The sequence below is a fragment of the Anguilla rostrata genome, chromosome 1, assembly GCF_018555375.3.
Source record: "Anguilla rostrata isolate EN2019 chromosome 1, ASM1855537v3, whole genome shotgun sequence".
Classification (NCBI taxonomy): Eukaryota; Metazoa; Chordata; class Actinopteri; order Anguilliformes; family Anguillidae; genus Anguilla; species Anguilla rostrata.
The window spans coordinates 40,358,378-40,381,406 of NC_057933.1; the positions used below are offsets into that span (position 1 = coordinate 40,358,378).

A 23,029-nucleotide genomic window follows, 5' to 3' on the forward strand; every position below is an offset into this window, starting at 1 on the left:
TCCTGAGGTTATTATGCAGTGGTACAATAAAAGAACAACTGTTATGATTTTGTTGCCACTGCAGTAGTCTACCTAGGCAGCAGTGTCGTAAGCTACGTTAACTAGTAGTCAATCACAGACAGGTCTTCAAGTTTTATGCGCAAATGTAGGCTAACTACACACATCAATCAAATATTTTGCAATGAATGCTATTAGGCACATTTAGTTAAATTACACTTTCCGTTAGTTAACATTTCTGTCCTTGGACACAGTATTTCATACCGGCAAGCGTTGGTAGATGTCCGCATTCTTCTCCGTGAAATCCCTGTTTGGTACTCTGAACGCGACATAGCTACAAAGCTACACTTACTGTTGACGACGTTGTCATGCCAACGTTGAAGTTCCTCCTCATTGTTATTCCTAACCTTCAAGTAACCGGTTTTATTTTATTTTCCACGTCAAATTATATTGTTTATTTTTTTCTTCGTCATAGCTTAATAATAATAATAATAATAATAATAATTTAGTTGTTAATTCTAAAGCCAATTTTATTCTGCATTAGAATAATTTATATGTAGGACAACAAATACTATTATTGTGGCCATCACAATAATAGTAAAACAGTTTCAGCAGGGTTCAGTTTTCATCTGGTGGCTTGGGAGGGAGTTGGGCGGACACGGTGGCACAGTGGTTAGCACTGTTGCCTCACAGCAAGAAGGTTGTGGATTTGAATCTCGGCTTGGGTCTTTCTGTGCGGAGTTTGCTCCGGGTACTCCGGTTTCCTCCCACACTCAAAGACATGCATGTTAGGTGCACTCCTGCAGTTGCCCTTGACCAAGGCGCTGGCCTCAGAACTGGAGTTGGTTCCCGGGCGCTGCACTGTGACTGCCCACTGCTCCTAAGTAACTAGGATGGGTCAAAATGCAGAGGAAAAATTACCCCATGGGGTTCAGTAAAGTATATCTTATCTCCTATCCTGCTACATCCATAACTGTATACTAGGGACATAATATGACCTAAACTATTATTACATTCATTCTTAGCATTATTACATATGTTGTTATATTTGTCAATCGTGTATACTGGTAGTAAAATAAATCATTACAAATATTATTTATAATTGTTGTTATTGTGGTTATTATCAATAATTTCATGGAACCTATTCTGTGTCCCCAAGGTCTCATTGCAAGACTGTGTACCAAGTTTGGTGCCAATAGACTAAAGTGTTACAGAGATATTGCCACTCATCCTTTATGACAGCTTCACCGCCAAATTCATTGGATAGTTGCAGCCATATTTTTTGGCCAAGCATCTATCTTTTAAAGGCTCTTAAAGACAATGCTTCAAAGAGCTAATACCTAAATTTACAGCTAGATTGTGCCACAATTCAAAGAGGAGAGGATTTAAAACAAATTTCATGAAACTTGGTGGATACCCCTTAGACCTCCTGGCATAGAGAGCTACCAAAGTTTGGTATCAATACATTACAGAGATATGGCTCACTTCCTGTTTGATGCCTTCACTATCAAATTTGTTTGTTTACAGTGGCCATTTTGTTTGACCTAGCAACACCATTTAACAACTTTTGGTCAGTCTACTCTGAATTTCATACATGCCAAATATTGTGTTGGTCTGGTCAATGGTATAGGAGGAGGTATTCAAAATATGTTTTTCATAAAACTCAAAATGCTGGAAAAACCAATATGGCAGAAACTGACAGGGGTGGGTGCATTAAATTCAGCAGGTCACGAATCACATCTCTCGGTCAAATAGTTCAAAAGTAACAGTCAAAGTCCAAGTTTGGCTTGTTGGTGGCACTAGAGGCCCAATGTACTGACCCCAAATTTTGTGAGGTGAAACCTTGGACTGTCCTCTATCGGTGCGCCAAATTTCACCAAAATCCTTATTTTTAGTAATTGTGAAAAAAACTAACAAATACAATACACACTTACACACCTATGGTACTTGGCCCCTAATAATAAATACTTCCAGTTTATCGATGACGTCTACATCAGTGGATTGCAATTTTTTTGCAATTTGGTGCCCTTTGGTTAACAGACCAGACAAATATATATATATATTTAAAAGCCTCAATTTTTTAACCTAGTGGAAAACATTGTGATTTATAAACAAAAGCCTGCAGATAAGCTAACCACACCTTTTAATTCAATTGTATTTTAATGATTTATTTAATAATAGTCAACGCCATTTGTTGACCAACATGACAATGGCTGAAACAAGCCACACACCTTTATATATTCCACAGTGGGTCACACTCACATGTAGACAGTGTCTTTCAAAAGACTAGCAGCATATACAACTCTTCAGGCATGCTAGTTTTACTCTTGCAGTGACTATAACTATAGGGGAGCTACCCAACTAATATTCATATGGGTTAGATGTCGCTTTTACTGGCCACACAGTGTGTGGGGGGAGGCTTACAGTCTGTAACAGGTAAAAGCATCATCAATCATTGCATGGACCAATGTTTTCAAGGTTGACATGCTTGGTGGTCCCACTGCTAAGATTTTCCAATATCAAATTAATTAGCAAACCAATGTCCTTGGTCTAGCTTCAGATATTACGTTTTGCATTAATCTTGGAAATAAGCATAGGCAAATTTGTAAATCATCAAAGCCTTTTGGAATAAATAATGAATGTGTCAATATTTTTATGGAAAAGTACTGCTGATGATAGTTGTTTCCTCTCAAATGAGCTGTTTCCTCAGAGCCCTGTAGCTTAGCAGACAGGGAGCTCATTTGTGTGCATTAGTTATGCAGAGAAACTTCACCGCACAATAGCCTCTGAACACTAAAGGCCTGCTGCTCGTCTCAATGTAAGGGAACAGTACAGCTCATTGAACATGTCTGGTTTCAAACAGGCTCACACTGTGCTTAACATGTGGAAGTGTTGCTTATAGCACCATAATATTAATTCTAAAGTATCAAAATAATGCACAGAATTCCTTAGAGTGCTGAGAATACCAGTGAATTAGCAAAGGAGGAAGTGAAGGACAATGAGGCTCTTCTTGTATCAGTAATGAATTTTCTCAAAATGTTATCCTCATATTGCCCTGAAGGGAACAGCATTTAGGCACAGTTACAAACAAATAACTCTGACCAGGCAAGAGTATAAGTGGAGATCATAAACTACTGTGCCTATAATTTCAAAACATCAAGACCACATCAAAGAGGTTGTAAGTGGTTGAGCCACTTTAGGGTGTCATAGAAAATCGTCACAATGAAAGATGGGAGACCATCTAGTCAACTCACAAATGGAACTTTTTAATCACAAAGTACCATTGTCACCATAAGACACACAGCAAGTGAAGAACTACTCAGAACACTTAGTCCTCGGGGCAAGAGATGTTTCAGCGAGCAAAAAAACATGGACTGAGTATCACTATCCTGGACAGGTTTTTAAATAGTAAGTACAGTACTTATATTTAGATGTACAGAATATCCTTTTACAGTCAATATATCACCACATAATGGCATTCAGACATAGGCATAATAAATCCATATATCTGTGGTACATTTGTGTAGTCTGACTGCTGTCTGAGAAGAGCTCTTCCTCCGAGTTTCATACAGACAGCACCATCCTCCACCACAGGCCCAGAAAGATCAGGAGATGAGTCAGCAGACAGCACGAGCGAGCTTTCCAGAGCAGACTCTTGGATTCTGCTGCGGAGCTCAGTAAATATCTCTGCGCTGCAGAGATCAGCACAGGAAAACACATCCGCAACAACACGAGAGCAAACAAAGCATTCTCGGCTTTCAGGATATCTTTTCAGAACCGGAGAAACACCACCTGCAAAAAGGTCTCTGTGTTGATGGCAAGACAGACTGCAGTCAACCTAAATCTACATACTGCTGCTCAACAAGCTATTGTTCTGTATAACCAGTAGGTATAAAAGATGCATGGGATCTTTACAGGATAAATAAAAAAACTCCCTAACTTAACTGATGTGATGATCTCTGTAATAATGAGGGATTTTGTATAGACTTGCATTTGTCTACATACAGTGCACACTACCACTAAGGGTCAATTATCAAGTGCATTATTTAAATTTTTCTATGTGCCTGTGTCTGAGTATCAGAGTGAAAATTAAAATGAAGGTTCTTATTTGCGAAATATGATTCATATACACAAAAATGCATACAGACAAAAGTATTTTTTTTTAGATTGTGTAAGAAATAAGGTATAATCACACAATAAGGCATTGTTTTGCATACAGTAAGTTATAGGAATCAAATTTCTTAGATTCATTTTGGCTTCAAACAAAATTTAAATAATTTCTTATACATTTCATTACCACCCCATCCCACATAATAGGAACTAAAAAAGGATATGAATATAAAATACATACACAATTTATACATGAAGAACAAGGGCATCTTGTCTGTTCTCTAAGTGCAGAGCATTGGTTTTATTCTTTCTATCTAGTGCTTTTAAAACTTGACAAATCCATATACAAAACAAGAAATACATTCCTTAAGGCATTATCCTCATAAAAAAGAAACATGCATCAAAATACCTACCTTAATAACTGAGGTAACTAACTTTTAATTATCTTTTTGGCGTATTTGTAATGAAACATTTGTTTATACTGTGTTAGACAGTATGTAATTTAGTCAGGGTTTAGACATGAATGAACTGTACAACACCAAAAGATAGAGATATATTAACCATCACTGGTTTGCTAAATGGAAACCTCCATTGGGACAAAAGCATCAATAGAAATGGAGCAGGTTAGTTAGAATAACTCTTGGTTCCTGTTTTAAAACTTCTTCCTCTTTTTTTCGTTTGCATTTAAAAAGACTTAAGGCCTTTGTTTATAAAAGCAATGGAGCAGTGCACCATGGGATTGCTGGCTTTCTCATTCCAAAGTGTCCCTTTTCAAAACCATGAAATCACACCAATTCGAAAAGGAGACTTTGGAGCCAGGAAACCAGCAATCCCAAAGTGCATTGCTTCTTTGTGCTTTTAAAGAAGCAATCATTACAGTTTAGCATTCACGGGATCTGTCAAGGAAAATACATGGTTCATATTTTTGCGTGGAGTACCATAAGAAGGTTGACCTGCATATGAAACTGTGTGAAATGAGCATGACAAACTTACTTTAAGTCAACCTTTGTATAAGTCTTGTATTTGATATGACTCATAGGAATATAAACATGGTTATTCTCTTGACCGAATGAGCAGTAAAGTTTAAGCAATTTTATCTGGAACTATGGTATGTGTGGTCCATGCCAAGTTTCTGTGAGTCTTGCATCTTACAAGATTTTTGTGTATAATCAGGAACGCAGTTTTAATTTTAACCATATTTGTGATTATCTATGTTGCAACGTCAGTATATACCGGTGGTCTCCAACCCTTGTCCTGGAGAGCTACAGGGTCTGCTGGTTTTTGTTTTCACCTTAAAATCAGCACCCAGTTGAGATCCAAGACACCAGGGGAGTTGAGTTAACTGTGTAATCAACTGCTCTAATTGCTTCATGAAGTGCAAAGTCACTATGAAAACGAGCAGACCCTGTAGCTCTCCAGGACCAGGGTTGGAGACCATTGGTATATACCATATATAGCAAATCCCCTCAAGGCCAATGGCTTCCTTCTTACCTAATGGCATGCAGATGTCAGAGATATGTGCAGATTCGGTATGAGGCAGCTTGAGTCATCGCACGTCAGGTGACAGAGGGAATGGTTTCTCTATAGTTTACTGAATCCAGCCAATGGGTGACTGCCATCGTTGATTGAATGTAAGCCTCAGGATAGGAGCTGACGGTGACCACAGACCTCAAGTACAAACACTCTGTAGCAGGTAAATTTTGATGGTATCCAGGAGGAATGGCACTGTGGGGTACTGTTAGGCTGGATCTGAGATCTCAGTTATGCCTGTAATGCTCAGACTCTGAAGGCTGTTGTGGACATGGAAATCAAGGACTGGGTATAATTGCAGGGTTCCCACTCATTTTAGGAAATCATTTTCCAGGACTTTTCAAGGACAATTTCCATGACTTGGGGGGGGGGGGTGGCTAATAAAAATGAGAAAAGCTGAGAAAAATACAGGAAAATATGCAATCTCAGCTCTAAATATACTGCTTAACAGCTTGACTTTTAGCCTAGCCTACAATTTTCCAGGACCACACAAATATTTCCAGGACATTTTGTAAATTTTCTCATTTTTCAGGTGTTTTCAATGACAGGAAAACTAGTCAATAAATTTCCAGGTTTTCAAGGTTTTCCAGGACGAGTGGGAACCCTGAATTGTTATAATGGAGAAGGGTATGACCCCAGACAGAGACATTAGGCTGGAAAGCAACCTCATTTTTCACAGCTTATTGCTTGGAGCAGCAATTTAGATTCTGTATGATTTTATTCTTTCACACAAAAGCACCTTGATAACTGGATGACGGGGTGCTCAGGAATATGCTCTTGTCTTCTCTAGTCTACAAGCCCTTGCGAACAGGAGCTCACCACAGAGATATACAACATGCTTATGAATGAGCTAATTGTAGAACCTCTGCGGATCAGAGTGCCGGGTGTGTCTGAGAACAAAAGAGAGTTCAGAACCTCATGTGTGGAATGGGTCCAGATGCATAGCCCAGTATAAGCAGGGAGACTGCCTGCAGTGGCCTCAGGGCGAGGCTTTGAGGCCTCAGAGCGAGGTCTCCAGGCAGCAGGACCCTCTGCGGATGTAGTAGCGCCGCACCTCGGAAGAGTCACCGCAGCCTTCAGGGCGATGCACGATGAGGACGGGAAAGAAGCGGGCGTCGCGGTAAGTTGGCGGACTGTCATTGAGGGCGAGCTGGCTGGAGGAGCGGCAGCACTGCTCATCGACACAACAGCGCTCTGTCAGCGTGCTGCTCCGGCTGCGCCACAGCCCCACGGTCCGCCGCGACCCATACATGCGGCACAGCGAGAAGCGTGACGTGTCCAGGGACAGCCGCGAGTGGAAGGCGTGGCGGGAGAAGATGGAGGAGCAGCTGGAGCTGGTAGCCGCCGGCCCATGGCCGTCCTGTCGCTGGCAGCAGCGCTCGCAGTCGCGCACCAAGGCTCCGTAGCTCCGGGCTGCGTAGCTGTCCCGCAGGGACAACCGCGTCTCCCCGGAACCCGAACCCGAGCCGCCCAGGTTCATCAGCATGGCCTCGGAGTAGCTGGGAATCAGCTGGCGGTTGGAGCGGATGTGCCACTCCAGCTCGGTGCTGTCCACCGTCTCCGCTCTGGGGAAACCGTAGCTGCCACTCCGTATGGGCACGTTATCCCCGGAGGGGGATGGGCTGCCATTGCTGTACTCCAGTCCAAAGAGCTTCTCCACGTGGTAGTGCACGTAGGCTGTGCGGTACTCCACGAGGACCCGCAGCGGCCAGGATAACATGAGCAGGGCGGCCAGCCAGAATGCCGCGTGCGAGGTGTACCAGGGCAGCCGGTCGGGGTCCACATAGGCGATTAGGTGCTCTTTGAAGTCCACGTTTTTCAGCTGCATCCCCTCCCGCGCCTCCATGTAGTCGTCCAGCCCCTCTATCTCGGAGAAGAAGTGGGCGCGCTGGTTGAGGTAGGCGTTCTCAGGCCCGGCGCCGGCAAAGCTGAAGCACTTGGTGAAGCGCAGGCGGGTGGCGGGGTGGCCTTCCAGGCCCCGCAGGTCGCGCGAGACGTCCCGCACCCCGCAGCGCGCGTAGTCGAACTCCCCCTCGGCGACGTGGGTGTTCACCCTCTCGTGGTACACCTGCGTGGTGGTGTAGGCGTCGCCGTTGCGGTAGCGGGTGACCTGCCGGGTCCGGCGCACAAAGTGGTAGCTGATGGCCTTCCACCAGACGCAGGGCCGGGCCTGGCGCATGCGGAGCACGCGCTCGTACACGCTGTCCACGTCAGCCTTGCACTGCAGCTCGGCGCGGGCCCGGCAGTGCCAGCACTCCACCAGGTACACGGCGTACAGCATGAGCAGGAAGGCCAGCGGGATGTACACGTAGCCGTCCGAGCATGGGCTGTCGTGGTAGATCATGGAGCGGCCGCCGCCCCCGCCCCCCCGCAGGGAGGAGATGGAGGCCGTGAGGGAGGAGGTGACGGAGGAGTCAAAGCTCAGTTTAGTCACGCGGGTCAGCTGACACCAGGCCACTGCCCCCAGGCAGCTGTACATGAGCAGAGAGAGCAGCAGGCAGCGCCAGTGTGACTCCCGCCACATGGAGGCGCTGAGTGACTGCTTCACCGGCCGCTGCTGCAGACAACAGGGACAGAGAGAGAGGAGAGTGAGTCACAGTGCCTGCCCCCAGCAAATGAACAATGGTTACATTTACATAGCACTTCACAGGGTCATAACCATTCAACCCTATACAATAGCCAGTATTATTGTTAATATTAATAGCCACTTCTAAGAATATTGCACAGAACTGTTAATGCACTTACAATTATTGCATATTGCCAAGTTTGTCACACACACACACACACACACATACAGTATAATTATCCTGCACATGAGTTACCACATGAGTCACATTTGATTTGGAGGGCCATTTTTAATGCTCTCTATTTATCCCTTGTTCAAAGCTTGAAAGCCACATCACATTCTGAACAGATTTACGTTAATATTAGCGGATCAAGGGCCTGAGGGATGAGGCTAAATTGAAATGTGATGAAAAAGAAGAGCAGACCACAGTGTCTGGTATAAATCCTAAGCCAGCAGTGAGGAAACATATCTGTGGCACAGTGTAGCAGATCAGGCCAGATCTGTACAGCACTCCCATCTCTCACTTCCAGTTTAATTACTTGCATCCATGCCTGGAGCCTGAAGATAATTGTAATTAACCCCCTACCTACCTCCCTGCTCCATTAATTAGCTTCAAAGAACAACATGAATTGAATGGAATGGCTTGTATTCATTAGGCACACAATGAGCAATTTCAGACAATTAACTTCAAAAGGCTTCGTTTTTTTTCTTTGCTAGAACTGTCAAAAGAATTGAGGATAACAATAAAGAAATATAATCTCTTTAACTGCAGAAGATCAGAAACTATGACAAGGTCGTAACTTTTCTGTGTATGTACACATATTTCTGCCATTTCGAATTATTTGAGGATGTATCGTAAATATTCTGAATAAGCGGTTAAATATCAAAAGCAATGTTTCAGAATTTTGCTCTGATTGACTGGATATGCTAGAAATTCATTTAAACTGAGCTCTTAGTTTTTCTCAGTTATTTACATACATTTCCTGACTTGAAACTCATCACACACATTTCCTCTTTTTAAAATTACAGCTTAAAAATAAAAACACTTGCTTATTTGGCAAAACTTCTCAAATCTCATATAAAATTACATGTTACAAATGAATACTTGTCAGAATTACAAATTACATACGATGTACTCAAAAACTAAATTAATACACAAATAAGACCAATACTCATGCACAGAATGTAATATAATGTACACTGCAATATAATGTACACTGAAACCACTGTATCAAATTTTCTAAAAACAGAGAATTAAAACAAAACAATGGTTAAAATGCAAAATGAAACAATGTTCTCCAAAACATGTCAAATCAAATACTTGCATAAAAACATACAATAATATTTGTTTATCATCATCCAATAATAAAATAATTATGACCAACTACACATAAGTGCACTAAATAAAAATTAGTAAAACTTTCATCAAAATGTTTCTCATATTTTCTATGCAATGTCACTGGCATATTACTTCAATTGCAAGATTCATTTTAGAATTGTATTAGTTGCCATATGTATTCAAACAATCAGTGCAAAATAAAAATGTTTTGTTTTTCTTTGAAACCATTTGTACAGAAATAATTACAATTTACCAGGAGCAAAGCAACATGTGTGCCAGCTGAATTATCAGTCTTTTGAAGAGCCCTGGGAGGGAGAATGCCAGTCCTTGATTTACTGCACAAGGGATGACTCTGGTTGATTGGGCATCTACAGTCTTGTGCCAAATACACATGAAATGTGCTCCTCCTACACAACGACTGCACAGCTCAGCTGGTGGACCTGACAGAGACCGTATGCTTCTCTGTATTTTCCCAAATTGAGAGGGACAGTACAGTAACAAGACAGACTTAGGGGTACAAATGTCTGTTTTAAATTAGAAAAATCAGGAATAAAAACCTTTTACTTTGTACTGTGAACACACTGTGTCTCTGTAAAAATCTATTCTTTACATACCGTATCTACAGTAACTCTGACACCACATCAAGCCTCGATCTAAAAAGTCATCATATGAACAGCAAGCATTGTTAATTACAATAGATTATCCCACAAATAGAATATATAAATGGAAAATGTAACTATCTAAATGCATTTTTTTCTTGTACAATCATGTGACCTTGTTCCACACATGAATACTGTCATATAAAAGTTTCATTTTAAAGAAAATCTTTCCTCAATAAACAGTACTTCACTACACAAAAGAAAATCAAAACAAAAGCCTGTGTAGGCATGACAACTTTATACAAAAGAAAATAAAAAACTATCAATAAAAAAATGTATGATGTAGTTGTGACAGTTGATTTTTAAGAAATTTGGTAGTTAGGAAATTTGTGTTTGCACAAGTGGTACATGAATGAATGAAATGTCCTGCGATTGCTTCACTGTTGAGATTTGCTTTTCCAAGCGAACAAAACAAACGGTTTGGACAGAAAATTACAAAACATAAAAAGGAAAAACAAAACGAAAATGCAATAGAGACAGTAAATTACTATAAATACAGGATTTATACTAAATTCTTTCTACTAAAATGTTTTTGTCAGCTTTGTGAATGATGAGGAAGTTTGAGACACGGTAGATCCACCCCAGACGTACAGTAAGTACGGCTTAATCTCCACACACTGCCTCCTTTGCCCAAAGAAGGGTCATTGGCAGTGGGGACCTCATTCATAAACCATTCAACACCATTCAGGAAAAAATCTGCAAAGAAGTCTTAAAACCTCTGACCTCACTTCATGGGGTCCATCCCACAGGCAAACATGGTACCCTGAGATTTTGAGTACTCCCCGCATGCACAAAGAGGTCAAATTAATTATGTGGGGACAGTCCCAGACTTGTAGGTACTGTGGACACCCCCAAGTTCAGTTGCAGAACAGGGCCTCAAAAACAACCAATTTTAATGCAAGACTATGAGAAATGCAAAGGAATTAACACCAGCTTTCATGACTAGAAGAGAGAGAGCAATTATTTCGGTCTTAGCTCCCAGCTTGTTGTACCTTGAATGATTGCATTACTTCAGGCAGATATAATTCAATTCAATTTTATTTGTATATCGCTTTTTTACAGAGAACTATCACAACGACACTTTACAGAGTAGCAAGGCAAGAAACAGAGCAAAAAGAAAATATATATTTTATGAAAATACATTCAAACTCTACACACAAGAATACCTGCAAGAAAAGAAAGTGAAGTGAGAAAGGAAAATACTAACATCGAACCCAAATTACAGTACAATCCCTACAGCAAACCTGCATAGAGCATAGAGCCAATGAACTCCAACAGCTAGGGGACTACCACTCATTTATACATTTAGACAATGTCCCAGTTTTTAGATGACCAGTCAGTATATCTCTTGGCGAGACGTGGCACAGTCCATAGGGTGATCGGTTCTCAAACCACATACGAGGCCCCCCCTGTATGGGTGGGGGTTTGGTCCCCTGCTACGGCACGTTCTGAGCAGTGATCCCTTCTCCGTCTGTTACCCTCTCTGCTTATTCCCTGTCTGAATAAAGCACAGAGTTTGAAAGAAGGGTGGACTACCAGTTTCTCTTCAACAATTTTGATAGGACCAACAATAGGCAGTGTATGAACAATAATATCAATTTAACAGTCAAACCATCTGTATTTGTATATGGCAGGATACCTGGAGTATAAGAAGGGGAGCAGGTGCCCGTCCTTGGACTACATGCACAATCCCACAGGAAAGTCTTAAGTTTTCTTATTGCCAATTGCTCCCAGCTCAGCCATTTGACCAATGAGAGGTCAACCTAAGATCACAGAACTACAGCCAGAGAGGGATGAGAGATAGGCATGTGAAAATCATACAGCCAACTTCATGCCTCACAATTCACACAGCAGTTCATTGTATAACTATCCATTTTATTATACTAGCTTCATACTATTGAATGACATTACTATGAATCTGTATATCTCCATATACAAAAAGCCCTTATTTTCACATTTAGGATAACTGAAATTATTCAAAACCTAAATCAGTGTTCAGTTAACAGCGCACTCCAAAGCTAATCAGCTTAGCTACAAATGAAATTCAGAAGAACTGGTGGTTGCCCAAGATTAAGAGTCGGACATATGAGTTTAAAACACTAATTTCAAGCATAAGCCTTCAGTTTAAAAAAAAAAAAAATGTCTGAAAAGATTTCAGATTTCCCTCCCTCCCTTCCCCCTGCTCCTTAATATGAAAACTGAGGCCATCTTCACCCTAGTGGAGAGGCTGGACATTAATACAAATACACCATAATTCACAAAAATCTTCTCCCCAATGCCCAACATCTGCTTTTATGGGTCTGGAGGCTCTTCTTTGTGGAGGGAACAGCCAGCCATTAACAATGCACTTGATATTTATGAGGGCTGAACAGCAGAGCGGGACAATGCAATGTAAATAATTGAGCAGCCCAAAGAGAATGGATAAAATATGGCCAAAAGTGAGCGAGTAGGAGCTCGCTGTTCCGAAAGGAAGGGATTACACTTCAGACGTAGCCTGGGAAATGCCAGCATTCTGCTGTAGCAGAGATGGAGAGCAGCAAGCCAAATTTCTACCTCAACCTTTTTAAAAGTAAGGAAAATACAGTCCGCACATTGTTCTTGCAGTAGTGAATTTACTCACATTAAAGTTTTGGTCATTCTTATCTTATCTTATTCTTATTCTTTATCAGAACACAAAATGACCAAAACATTAGCACAAATAAATTCACAGTGTGCGTGTTTTTTCTCCTAAATATAATTTTTACGTGCACAAAGCTGTTTATTAGCCTTTTTAACACTTCCAGATGCGATGCTAATGGTTGCCAGGCTTGTAAAGAATCACAGTAAGACCTGGCACCTGTGCTGGTTTCCATAAGACACAAGTGTGGGATTCGCATTGCCCTCACAAGGGGCCAGAGTCACAATTAACGGCCATTCTGTACTGATAACAATACAGCGTGTCTTGCCAGTCGGCAACATGTAATTTTCTATTTGAATATGGATTTCTGGGATGTTCAAAAAGAGAGAGGAGATTGCATAAATGTGGTTCATTAAGTAGCCTGGCTAATTCACAGATGTTTGCACTACTTACACGATGATAAGAAGCAGAAAAATAACTTCAAAAAGCAGTAATTCAGTGTGAAGTTGGTTCCTTACAGCAGGTGTTTCCTAATTTCCCCATACATAATATGGTAACTACCCTCGTGGAAATTGCTCTCAATGCACTAACTCTATTGAAACCTCCGAATTCAGACATCCTAGGTCTGGCAAATATTTCCTATAAAACGTTTTATTACCTGGAATACAAAAAATGTGCCCATAAGATAAATTGTGGGTAAAACTACAGTAAGTCTGCATGTCATTTCAATGAATGCTCTTCTCCTCATTTTATGGGTATAGACATTACACAGGGGGTAATATTATCAAAAATATTGTTTTGAATTTTCACTCTTGACACTCTGCAGCCCAGAAGTCTCAATGATTAATTTGATATGAAAGTTATGCTGTAATATATTTTTCTATTTTTTTAGTGTACCTCCTTTTCTATTTAGACAATGGATAGTCCTGATATTCATCATGACCCATGAATAAGTTTTTTTTTTTTTTCAAAAACTTTTCATTTTTGTCATTGTTGGTTTTTGCTGGTGTCTATGCATGGGATATTGAAATGTTAATGTATGTTTGTATTTTGTATAAATGTGAACCACTTTGACATAAAATGAGAAAAGATAACGAAAGGGGAAAAGTGGACGTAATACGAAGCAGACTACTTCAGCTGCTATCACTCATGAGTGACCCCCTGCTCACAGGGACAACAGGTTATAAATGTTTCGTGCGCGTGTGTTTTTACGCTCTTTTGAAGGTTTTTAACTGGAAGCTCAGCACTAGCTTATTCAATAAATGTTATACGTGAAATTTGCAACCTAGTAAATGTGCAGAATTTGTCCTTCTTTTGGAATGCATTGTTTTGCCTCCAGCACTTTTCCTGAACTTTTGTCACTGTGTGGTAGTCCACTTTATCTTCCCATGCATAAAATCAAAAATGCCCTTTATCACACAAGAAAACTATTCACTAAAATCCCGATTCGGACGGCATAAATTTTACCAGGGGTGATAGGGTAATTTTAGGTAACACTATTCAGTGATTTTAATACCATCCTACCTGGCAATTTCTGTGTTTTTCACCCACTACCCATGAGAAAATGAAATGCCAAATTACCTACTGTTTTCAGCTAATTAAGGCATGCTCTGATAAATTTAGTGCCATTCGAATAGACAGCTCTTTGATTTTACAGAGAGATAACTAAAATATTTTGGCTACTGCATGTTGGAAAAAGACTAAAAAATATGTTAGTGTGGAATGTGTAGTCTAATCTTTCTTGCTACATAACAATATAATATCCCGTTCATCAATGAATAAAATCTGCCATTACAGATTTAAGTTGTTAGCCTACCACCTATCCACGTATACTAATTTGAGAAAATGTGGCCATACTGGATGCAGAGGAGTTACGATTCTAACTATGGCATCAATAATAAGACAAATACGAGTCAGACCACAGGAGGGTATTTTAGACAAGTTTTGTTTTTCTGGCTGACTGAAAAACAAATGATCGACTGTTACAGGCTCCCTTTCTGCGCTATCCACTCTCACCACCTGCAACCCATGCCCTTGCTTTCCTGAAAACGTTATTTTCCAGAATAGTTCATGAATGCTCTACTTGGTTCAGATCTGCTGACTGAGAAACTCATGACATATGGACAAGTATGGACGTCAACACCATGCTCCTTAAACTATTAGGCAACTACTCTCTGACTGCTCTGTGAAGATGATCACTCAGTACCATTGTATTTCCTGACTTCAGCCTTGCCTTCTAGGGGTATGAATGCACGCAGACAATGGCAGTAAAATGTGCAGCACACCCCTATGGAACCATTTCATTGTTGGAACACGTTTGTATTCCTTTTTTGTTCACTAGCTGTATGTCTACACACAAATACTTACTGTACTAACATCTAATTCTCAATCATCATAATTCTCAAGTTTTCTTTTACATGCAGTGTCTTAATTTTGAATTTGCCAAGAAAAAATGCAAGTGGCTGAGATAAGGGTGTCTTAACATACGCAATATCGTAATGAAACCTACCAGGAGCCAGCTGGTCAGCACAGAAATCCTGGGGAATCTGTCCAGGAGGGAAATCACACACACACCTGAGGACTGATGCTTAAACCTGTGACCCTCAATTGCAGAAAAAACATCCACTCAAACTGAAGTCCCAGGGCAAAGTCTTCTCTGTGAACAAGGGTCTGCACTTTGAGACGGCATGGCTGTGTTTCCTCCTCACACAATAACTGCGGCAGCCCCGGACAGGATGCACAGCCTGCTGCCAACTGTTCGCCCCTCTTCAGCAGAAGCACTTCTCCCTGAGCTGTTCCAGGTTGCTGCTTTATAATGACTTGGCTGTCCTGGATCAATACAGACAGTGCGCTGGGTAGGATGACAGAATCAGACAGTACACAGCACAAATGGGAGGAAAGCGGAACCCACACTGCCAGCCCTTCACAAGCATTCCATTCATGCAGCAAGATCAGTTTCACTTGAGTTGAGTATCTTTCTCAAAGATACAACAGAAAGGCAACTGCAGTGTTCCACTTGGGATTAGAACCTGCAACCACTCAGTAAGAAGCACATTTCTCATCTGCTCTCCACCCCAAGCTCCCATCTCTCAACAAGTGATTTCCAGTGACTCGGTCCCTGTCCTTCATTAAAGTGCCCTCAGGGGACCCTGGGAAAACTTGAGAAGCTGAGTAGATTCATGCCAATTTATTCTCTCAGTTAACGAGGAAAGCAATCAGTCTTATCAGAGTACTTATTCCCTTCCCCATCCTGGGTGAGTGCATGCCTGGAAGAAGTGTTAGGCGGGGGGGGAGATGGTGTGCCAGATTACAGTAATTGGTTTTCCTCATCTCTCCTTGCAGCTGGAAGAAGGGTTGCCAAGCCTTTGAGAATACAAGTAAAAATCCCCAAATCAGGTGACCTCTGCTATCCAACTGCGTTCAGGGCAAGTGCAGAGGTGGAGAGAGTGGAAAGGAGGGTTGGTAATGATGTGCCAAGTCTGAGTGTCAATTGCACAGCAGGGGAGGAAGCATGAGACCTGCTATCCTGCCACTGTCTCTACCTTCCATCAGTCTATCTATCTAACACCATCTTTAGAACTTGCTTGTCTGAACACCTAGCTCACCAAACATAAAAATAGGTGACAACGGAGTAGATTTACGTTTGTAGGGCAGTATTCTGTTTAGTTATGGATTTAAATACTAGGTTACATGAAAACCACATTTTAAAACACAACACTTCTTTCTTCCCCTTATATTTCACTTTTTCACCAAATTTGAATCCCCATCCTCAGGCCCATCCCATTTGTTAACGGTGAGCTCAGGAGGGTGCACACTAGCACGCATTTCCCTCCACCCCCCCCCGCTTTTTTCTCATTGCACAGGAGAACACTTCATGTGTAGCAGGCACAGGTAGACCACAGGCACCAGATGGATTAGAGAATTTTCCCATTGTGTGATGAGGTGGGGCAAACCCTGTCAACCCTGACCCTCATACCCTAGGGGAGCTGCTATGGCCAAATGAACGTCATAATGTCAATGGACACCAACCGTGCCCAGTTGGCACTGGCGAGATCAAGACTTCATCACACAACGAACAACTAATTTCTCAGCCAGACAGATTACCTAGCAGGCCTCAAAAAATCACATATTTAGTTAGATTACCTTTCTTACTGAGGTGAATATAAAGATTTAGACCAATCAAAGAACGTTGCTGGAAAGTCAAAGTGACTGTTTTCCTGTCTCAGTGATGACAGTGACCTGCCTTTGTTATAGTGATTTTGCCACAAGAGAGTACAAATTAAGATGGCATCACACCAAACAAAAAAAAACACAAACAAAACATTTTTTGTTTTGCACTGGTCATATTCATTTCCTTATTTCTAGACATCAGCAGCCTCTCAAAAGTGCCACATAAGGTTCATAAATGTCACAAAAACAGCAGAAAAGGGCCTCACGCCACATGACAGAACCAGGGGTGGGCCGTGTGCAGGATGTCTGGCGGAGGAACGGCGGACACTGGGAGGGTTGTGCATAAGCAGCATGACTCAAAACCTCCCAAAAGGCCTCGCCCTCTCCCATGTGTCAAAGGGAGCCCTCACAGGACAGCCATAATAACCATGACAAACAAGGCCACTGCAGAGCATGGCATATGCCACTGTACATGGTCAACAACATGAAGATAGCCATATTGGATGAGCGGTGGCGATGGAACCAGCCTTCGTGTGGTCAAGGCCAATTCACCACCAAAAAATCTGCCTGATTGACAAAGGCGTTTTCTGTTAAATGAGCGGAAACCAAATTCAAGATGGCGGCCGTGGCTGCCATATTGAATGAGTGGTGGCGTCACCGATCAAAACAAGCCTTCCTGTGGTAAAGTCTAATTCACCACCAAAAAAATCAGCCCGGTCGACAAAGGCGTTTTCTGTTAAATGAGCGGAAACCAAATTGTTGACGGACGACGGACGGATGACGGACGGACGGGGCCTTGACATAATGCCGGTCCTGCCTCCTACGGAGGCCGGGGCCATAAAAACTGTAAGATGGAGAATGGTTTAGCCAGACAAATATCAGTCATGATGCCATTCCTCCTTGGAGAATAGGATGCGATGGCAATGTGCACAGAGCTCATCCCCAGACAGAGGCAACTGTAGGGAGACGGAACGGAAACGTAGCCCACAGTGCACAGCACACATCATTAGCGGTGCACAAAAACGAGGTAAACACTGACTGCGCAGGATTTACAAACATCAGTGAACATACGCACTGACAGAAAAAGCACAGCAGTAGAACAGCGCATCGCTGTAGAATAATACCTTCCAAAGCTCTAGAATGCAAATAAAGATTCATACAAATAAATTCAATGGGATGCTGAATCTGTGGTTCCCTGCCCAGAAAATGTCATTATTCAAAAAAAGAATTAATGTAAGCCTGTTTGACAGATTATGACAGCTACCCAAAACAGGATTAACTATTGCAATTAATGACATGAAAGGGTTTTGAAAGGTTGAAAACTGACAGAAGGATGTTACAGCTTTTAAAAAAAGATGTGCATGCTGGGATACTCTATATGCTCTGAGATGCAGTTAAATTATACATGATTTTTCCTCTGTGATTTCAAGCAATGCAGACTTGACACCATTTAAAACTCATCTCTGTTCCTGAGCCTGCTGTTCTTTATTAGACTGTGTGTTCAATTCACCTTGACAGACAAGAGTCCTTGTGTCCCTTCATGAGATCAATACACACAATCTACCAGCCAAAGCAAGGCAGAACATAGATAACAAACGAGTCGCTGCACCAATAGCCTGCCAGTGACGTACACATTCCTATAAAAGTGCCTGACAGCTGAAAAGTTTCGTCCTGTGAGCTATACACTGAACGGTTTACCTGTTTTGATTAGCATGGCAGTGTGCTTAGAAGTGCTGAGGAGACACGGTTTAAATCAACGGAAAATGCACACCTTCAACAAGGTACTTAACCTGGAATATGTGAATATATATTGAGTCATACAAATGTAGAATCTGTAAAATATAAAGCATACTATTGCTGTGGATAAGACATACTGTATATATACATAATATTATGTATATAGACATAATATTTTTTATGACAATACACTGATTCTCCACAGTCCACCTGGGGCAACTCTGTATGTTCCAAATAAACACATGCTTCTGCATGCTTAGGTTCTCCATATGTCCGCGCACTGTTATAATATTATGCAAGACCACACTGGCACAGGGGTCGAGAAGACAGGCATATAGCCCAGAGGTTACATATCATGGTTTCTGATCTGGATAATGCTGCAGTTCCCTTAAGCAAGGTACAGGTAGTGAGCAAAAATGGAAACAAATTAAAACTTTAGGGCTTTGGGCCAGCACATGTAGCCAGCACAGCCTGTATGTGCTGCGGAATTCTGCAGGAGGAATACAACATGACTCTTCTACAAGAGCGTGAATCAACTCAGGTTTCGTTGATAGAAATGGTAAATGCAGTGTCAAGTATTGTTCCAGAATATACCATCAATCCTTGATTGATTTTCAAATTAGGTGACTGAGAAGTCCATGATATTCCCAGCTGGGGCTCTACTGTTCTACCATCTATATCCAGCTACATGAATTGATTGTATGTAAAAAACATAGTCTGTGTAAGTCGCTCTGGATAAGAACATCTGCTCAATACAGAAATGGAATGCAATGGTATATGGATGACATCACTGCAATGCTCCTCAAACCTTTGGGTGACAACTCTACAGATGAAAGACTCTGTCATTTTGATGTTGTCACCCCTCTCAACAGGAAGGAGCTTTAACACAGGGGTGAGGATGGCCACTCAGAACCACTAAGTAAACATCAACTTTGCTTTCTGAGGGTACCTGCACAACTAAACTATGCTTTAATCCAGGGGATACGGGTTTTGAAAAAATGGAAATATAGTGTTCCAAGGGTTCTGGTGGTTCCATAATGGTCTGGGGCACACCTGACCATGAAATTGATATCAACCAATATTATGCGATTTGTTTTTGTTGTGATGGAGAAATGAGGTTGAATTTCCAAATGTAACACATAATTTACAAATAACTAACAAAAACATAGTTTTTTAGCTACTAGTAAAAATACATACAGTATTAGAAGTACGGCCAAATACACGTGAACTGTTTTCAAAAGTATTTTTGAAGGCATTTGAAAATACATTCGAAAGAAATGGCCTTGTATTTGGTGGCTTTTAGTAATCTGTGATTTTTAAAATTCCGTTTGGAAACATTAAAAAAATAACAAATTACTAAAAGCCACCAGGTTTGACATAAAACTTCTGAATAATGTAAGGGTACTTCAGTTAATCTGAAAATCTATTTTGCATATTGAACCCCAGACAGAAGTACCGCTAGGGATACTACACTGTTGACCAGTGAACTTCCAACAAATCAGCAGGTTACAATATATGGGTGTGTCGCAAAAAAGGTCAGTCAACTTTAACCGTAGCATCAGTGATTCACAATTTGGATGTATAAATGTAATCATATATATTCGCTGTCATCCATGAGATATATAGATCTGCAATGCTCCTGCACAGAATCGGATTCCTGTGATCAAGCAGCGTAACATTAGAACGTCTCCAAACACAGATGAACATGACCATATGACATTCAGTCTTTTAGAAGGAAACCTTCTCAGGTTTCCCCCTTGAAGTTTCACGGGTGAAGGTTAGGCCAGAGTAGAATCATTGAGGGGGAAATCATTGAGAACAACTACAATAACTACAGGAAATATATTGACCTGTAATACTCACTCTTCTTCACTGGTGAAAAAGAACACAAAAAACAACAAAATCAAAACCAAAATCAGAGAACAAATTAAAGCACAGGAAAAAAGCTGCAGCAAGTTAATTGTCTCTTTCCGGTACCTGTATTCCAAAAGAGGTCCAAGCTTTTTTTTGGAATCTGTTTCTGTTGTATATCAATTACACTGTCTGCTGTATCTTGTACCCCTTTAAGTGCAACTGAGTCAACTATCCTGGATGTTGATAACAATCAATAGATTGGACAAAAAAATACCCTGTATTCTGTAGAGGAGCAGTGGACAGAAATAGCCTACTCCAGGTGCAATTTTAAACCTTCTGTACATCATCAGATACTTATTACACACACCCATTCCCAAAATATGGCAGACGCTTTTGCAGACATGTAGAAAGGAAAATAGGCTATTTCCTCTAGTTTTGCATACGATAACAGTTTTTACAGGCTTTATTATATGAGAAGCGCTCTATTTGCAACCTCATTTAAATTTGTTGGTTAGAGCTACATGAGGGATTTTTGTTGAGTACAGAGCTACAGGTTTTAAGGTTATAGCGTACACATCTCTTTCGAACAGAATGGCAAATCACGGTCAGAGAATTTGCCAGGCACTGCAGGCAACTGCTCGAGTCTCACCTCTTCCAAGGCGTCGATGCTGGCCGGGGTGCCTTCGATTCCGTTCGGGGTGCTGGGCGCCGTGTCCTCCGCAGCAGTATCAGTTTCCAACTCTGGAGACAGCATCCTGCTCTCTTGGCATCGCAGAAACGCGGTACTAAAGCCCAGTCCCTTTATGAACCCTGTTCTGTCGGTACCCGCTCAGCTCCTTCCCTTGTCCCGATCCACTGCTGGTCCGGAGCCAAGGAGGACGGGGATCCCGCTCAGGGTGCTCCCATAGCAGTAAACAGGGGGCAGGGACGCTGGGACTGCAGAGGCTACCCGATCTGTTCAAGGACGGTGAAAAAGGAAATCCCACAAACGAATCAGGTTGTAGCCCACGTTGAGCACAAGCCCCCGCGTACCCTGTATGCACGCCATCGCAATATTACAGACTACAACTCTGAACACCGCAAAACGGAGCAATGCCCGTTTAAATAGGGGGAAAAAAACTTAACCGTGAACAATTTTAAGAGTACGCTAGCGAATAGCTGCAGCAAGCTCCATGCACTACAAGCATCTCAAATGTTGTCTCAGGATCGTGAAACACGTTAGCTAAATGGTCAAAGTGCAGTCCACATTTCATGATCCGGTGTCCTTGAACAAAATTGTGGGATACGTCCTTCACGTTTTAATTGGCAACCGACTCCCTCTTCTTTGCTGCGTCCACAGTTTATGCGCTAGCAATAGAACATTACGCAAAAAGGTCTGTTGAAAAAGCGTTTTCGAAAAAGCCTTCGCTGGGAGTCAAGTAAACCACGTTCTTCTCTGCAGTAGCTTAGTATACTGCAATATCAGAGCTGAGATAACGACCAGAGAGGCATTTTTCATTGATAAATTCAGGACCATCGTCTCTGCTGTACGACTGTGCTCAAATACACTATTGTTGATAGTGATAGATTATGCAGAAATAGGTATAGAATGTTATTGAAACATGTGATGCCTTACAATTACCTCTAGAAAACCAATTTGTTATGTTAGGTTTATAGCCGACAGCAACACATTTCTGTGTGTAGACTACCGTGATTATTATTATTATTATTATTATTATTATTATTATTATTGCAATGATGATGTTGGTGATTACAATTATTGTGAAATTATTTTAATGCTGCTGTCATTGACATTGTCCAGAATTGCTTTCAGGCCAGTAAACATCAATCACAAAAAGAAAACACTTTGTAGCTAAAAGAGAATTTGCCAATGCTCATACATCTAAAGGTGCTCACTGAACAATGATCCACTCTGGACAGCATGAAAGCAAAGACAGTATGAAGTATGTCAATGTGAAAATCATTGGCAGATAACTGGCTATTATGCTCATGCATGTGACCTTCCAATCAGCTGATTTGTGGACTCTTTATAATCATCAATGTTCTGTTTTTTTCCCCCAAGTAAATATTTAATCATAAATACGCACACTCATCCACCAACACACACACACGCATGCACACACACACACACAAACACACACATACATTTCTCAGATCTGCTTAGCCACACAATCAATAAAACCTCTCTGTTATGATTACCTAATGAGACACTGGCTACCATGTATGGAACCCCGAGGAACCATTCAGTGACACATTTATAATCATCATTAAATCAATGCTTTGATTACAAATAGGACATTTGAAGACTATTTGAACTGTTGAACAATCTATTGTAATTAAAATGAAATGTCTTCAGGATCATATGCTCTGTCTTTCCAAGAATGAAGAAGTCCCAACTGAAAAGCATTGCGTCTTTAATTGCAAAAAAGGAGCATGTAAACTCACACATG

The 23,029-nt window shown here is 41.3% G+C and overlaps 1 protein-coding gene across 3 annotated transcripts; it reads right to left on the bottom strand.

Annotated features, from left to right (window-relative positions):
- Window positions 1-3,242: 3,242 nt before the first annotated feature.
- On the bottom strand, window positions 3,243-22,303 carry si:dkey-13p1.4 (transmembrane protein 151B). Of its 3 annotated transcripts, none has more exons than XR_010330195.1 (3): window positions 21,229-22,303; window positions 11,841-11,978; window positions 11,242-11,699 (listed from the first exon to the last, which is right to left on the bottom strand). XR_010330195.1 is itself a non-coding variant. In XM_064336925.1 (2 exons), exons 1-2 carry the CDS (start codon window positions 21,331-21,333, stop codon window positions 6,638-6,640), a joined length of 1,662 nt encoding a protein of 553 aa, XP_064192995.1. In that variant the 5' UTR covers window positions 21,334-22,303; the 3' UTR covers window positions 3,243-6,637. The 3 variants fall into 3 exon arrangements, 1 of the variants encoding a protein (XP_064192995.1); XR_010330196.1 differs by lacking the exon at window positions 21,229-22,303 and adding an exon at window positions 15,328-16,619; XM_064336925.1 differs by lacking the exons at window positions 11,242-11,699; window positions 11,841-11,978 and adding an exon at window positions 3,243-8,194.
- Between the last annotated feature and the right edge of the window lie 726 nt (window positions 22,304-23,029).

Bases quoted from the DNA above. Each gene is read 5' to 3' on its own strand.
- si:dkey-13p1.4 (XM_064336925.1), bottom strand. From the start codon at position 21,333: ATGCTGTCTCCAGAGTTGGAAACTGATACTGCTGCGGAGGACACGGCG. The intron at 8,195-21,228 runs GTGAGACTCGAG...TGTTGTCTGCAG, and splicing joins GCATCGACGCCTTGGAAGAG to CAGCGGCCGGTGAAGCAGTC.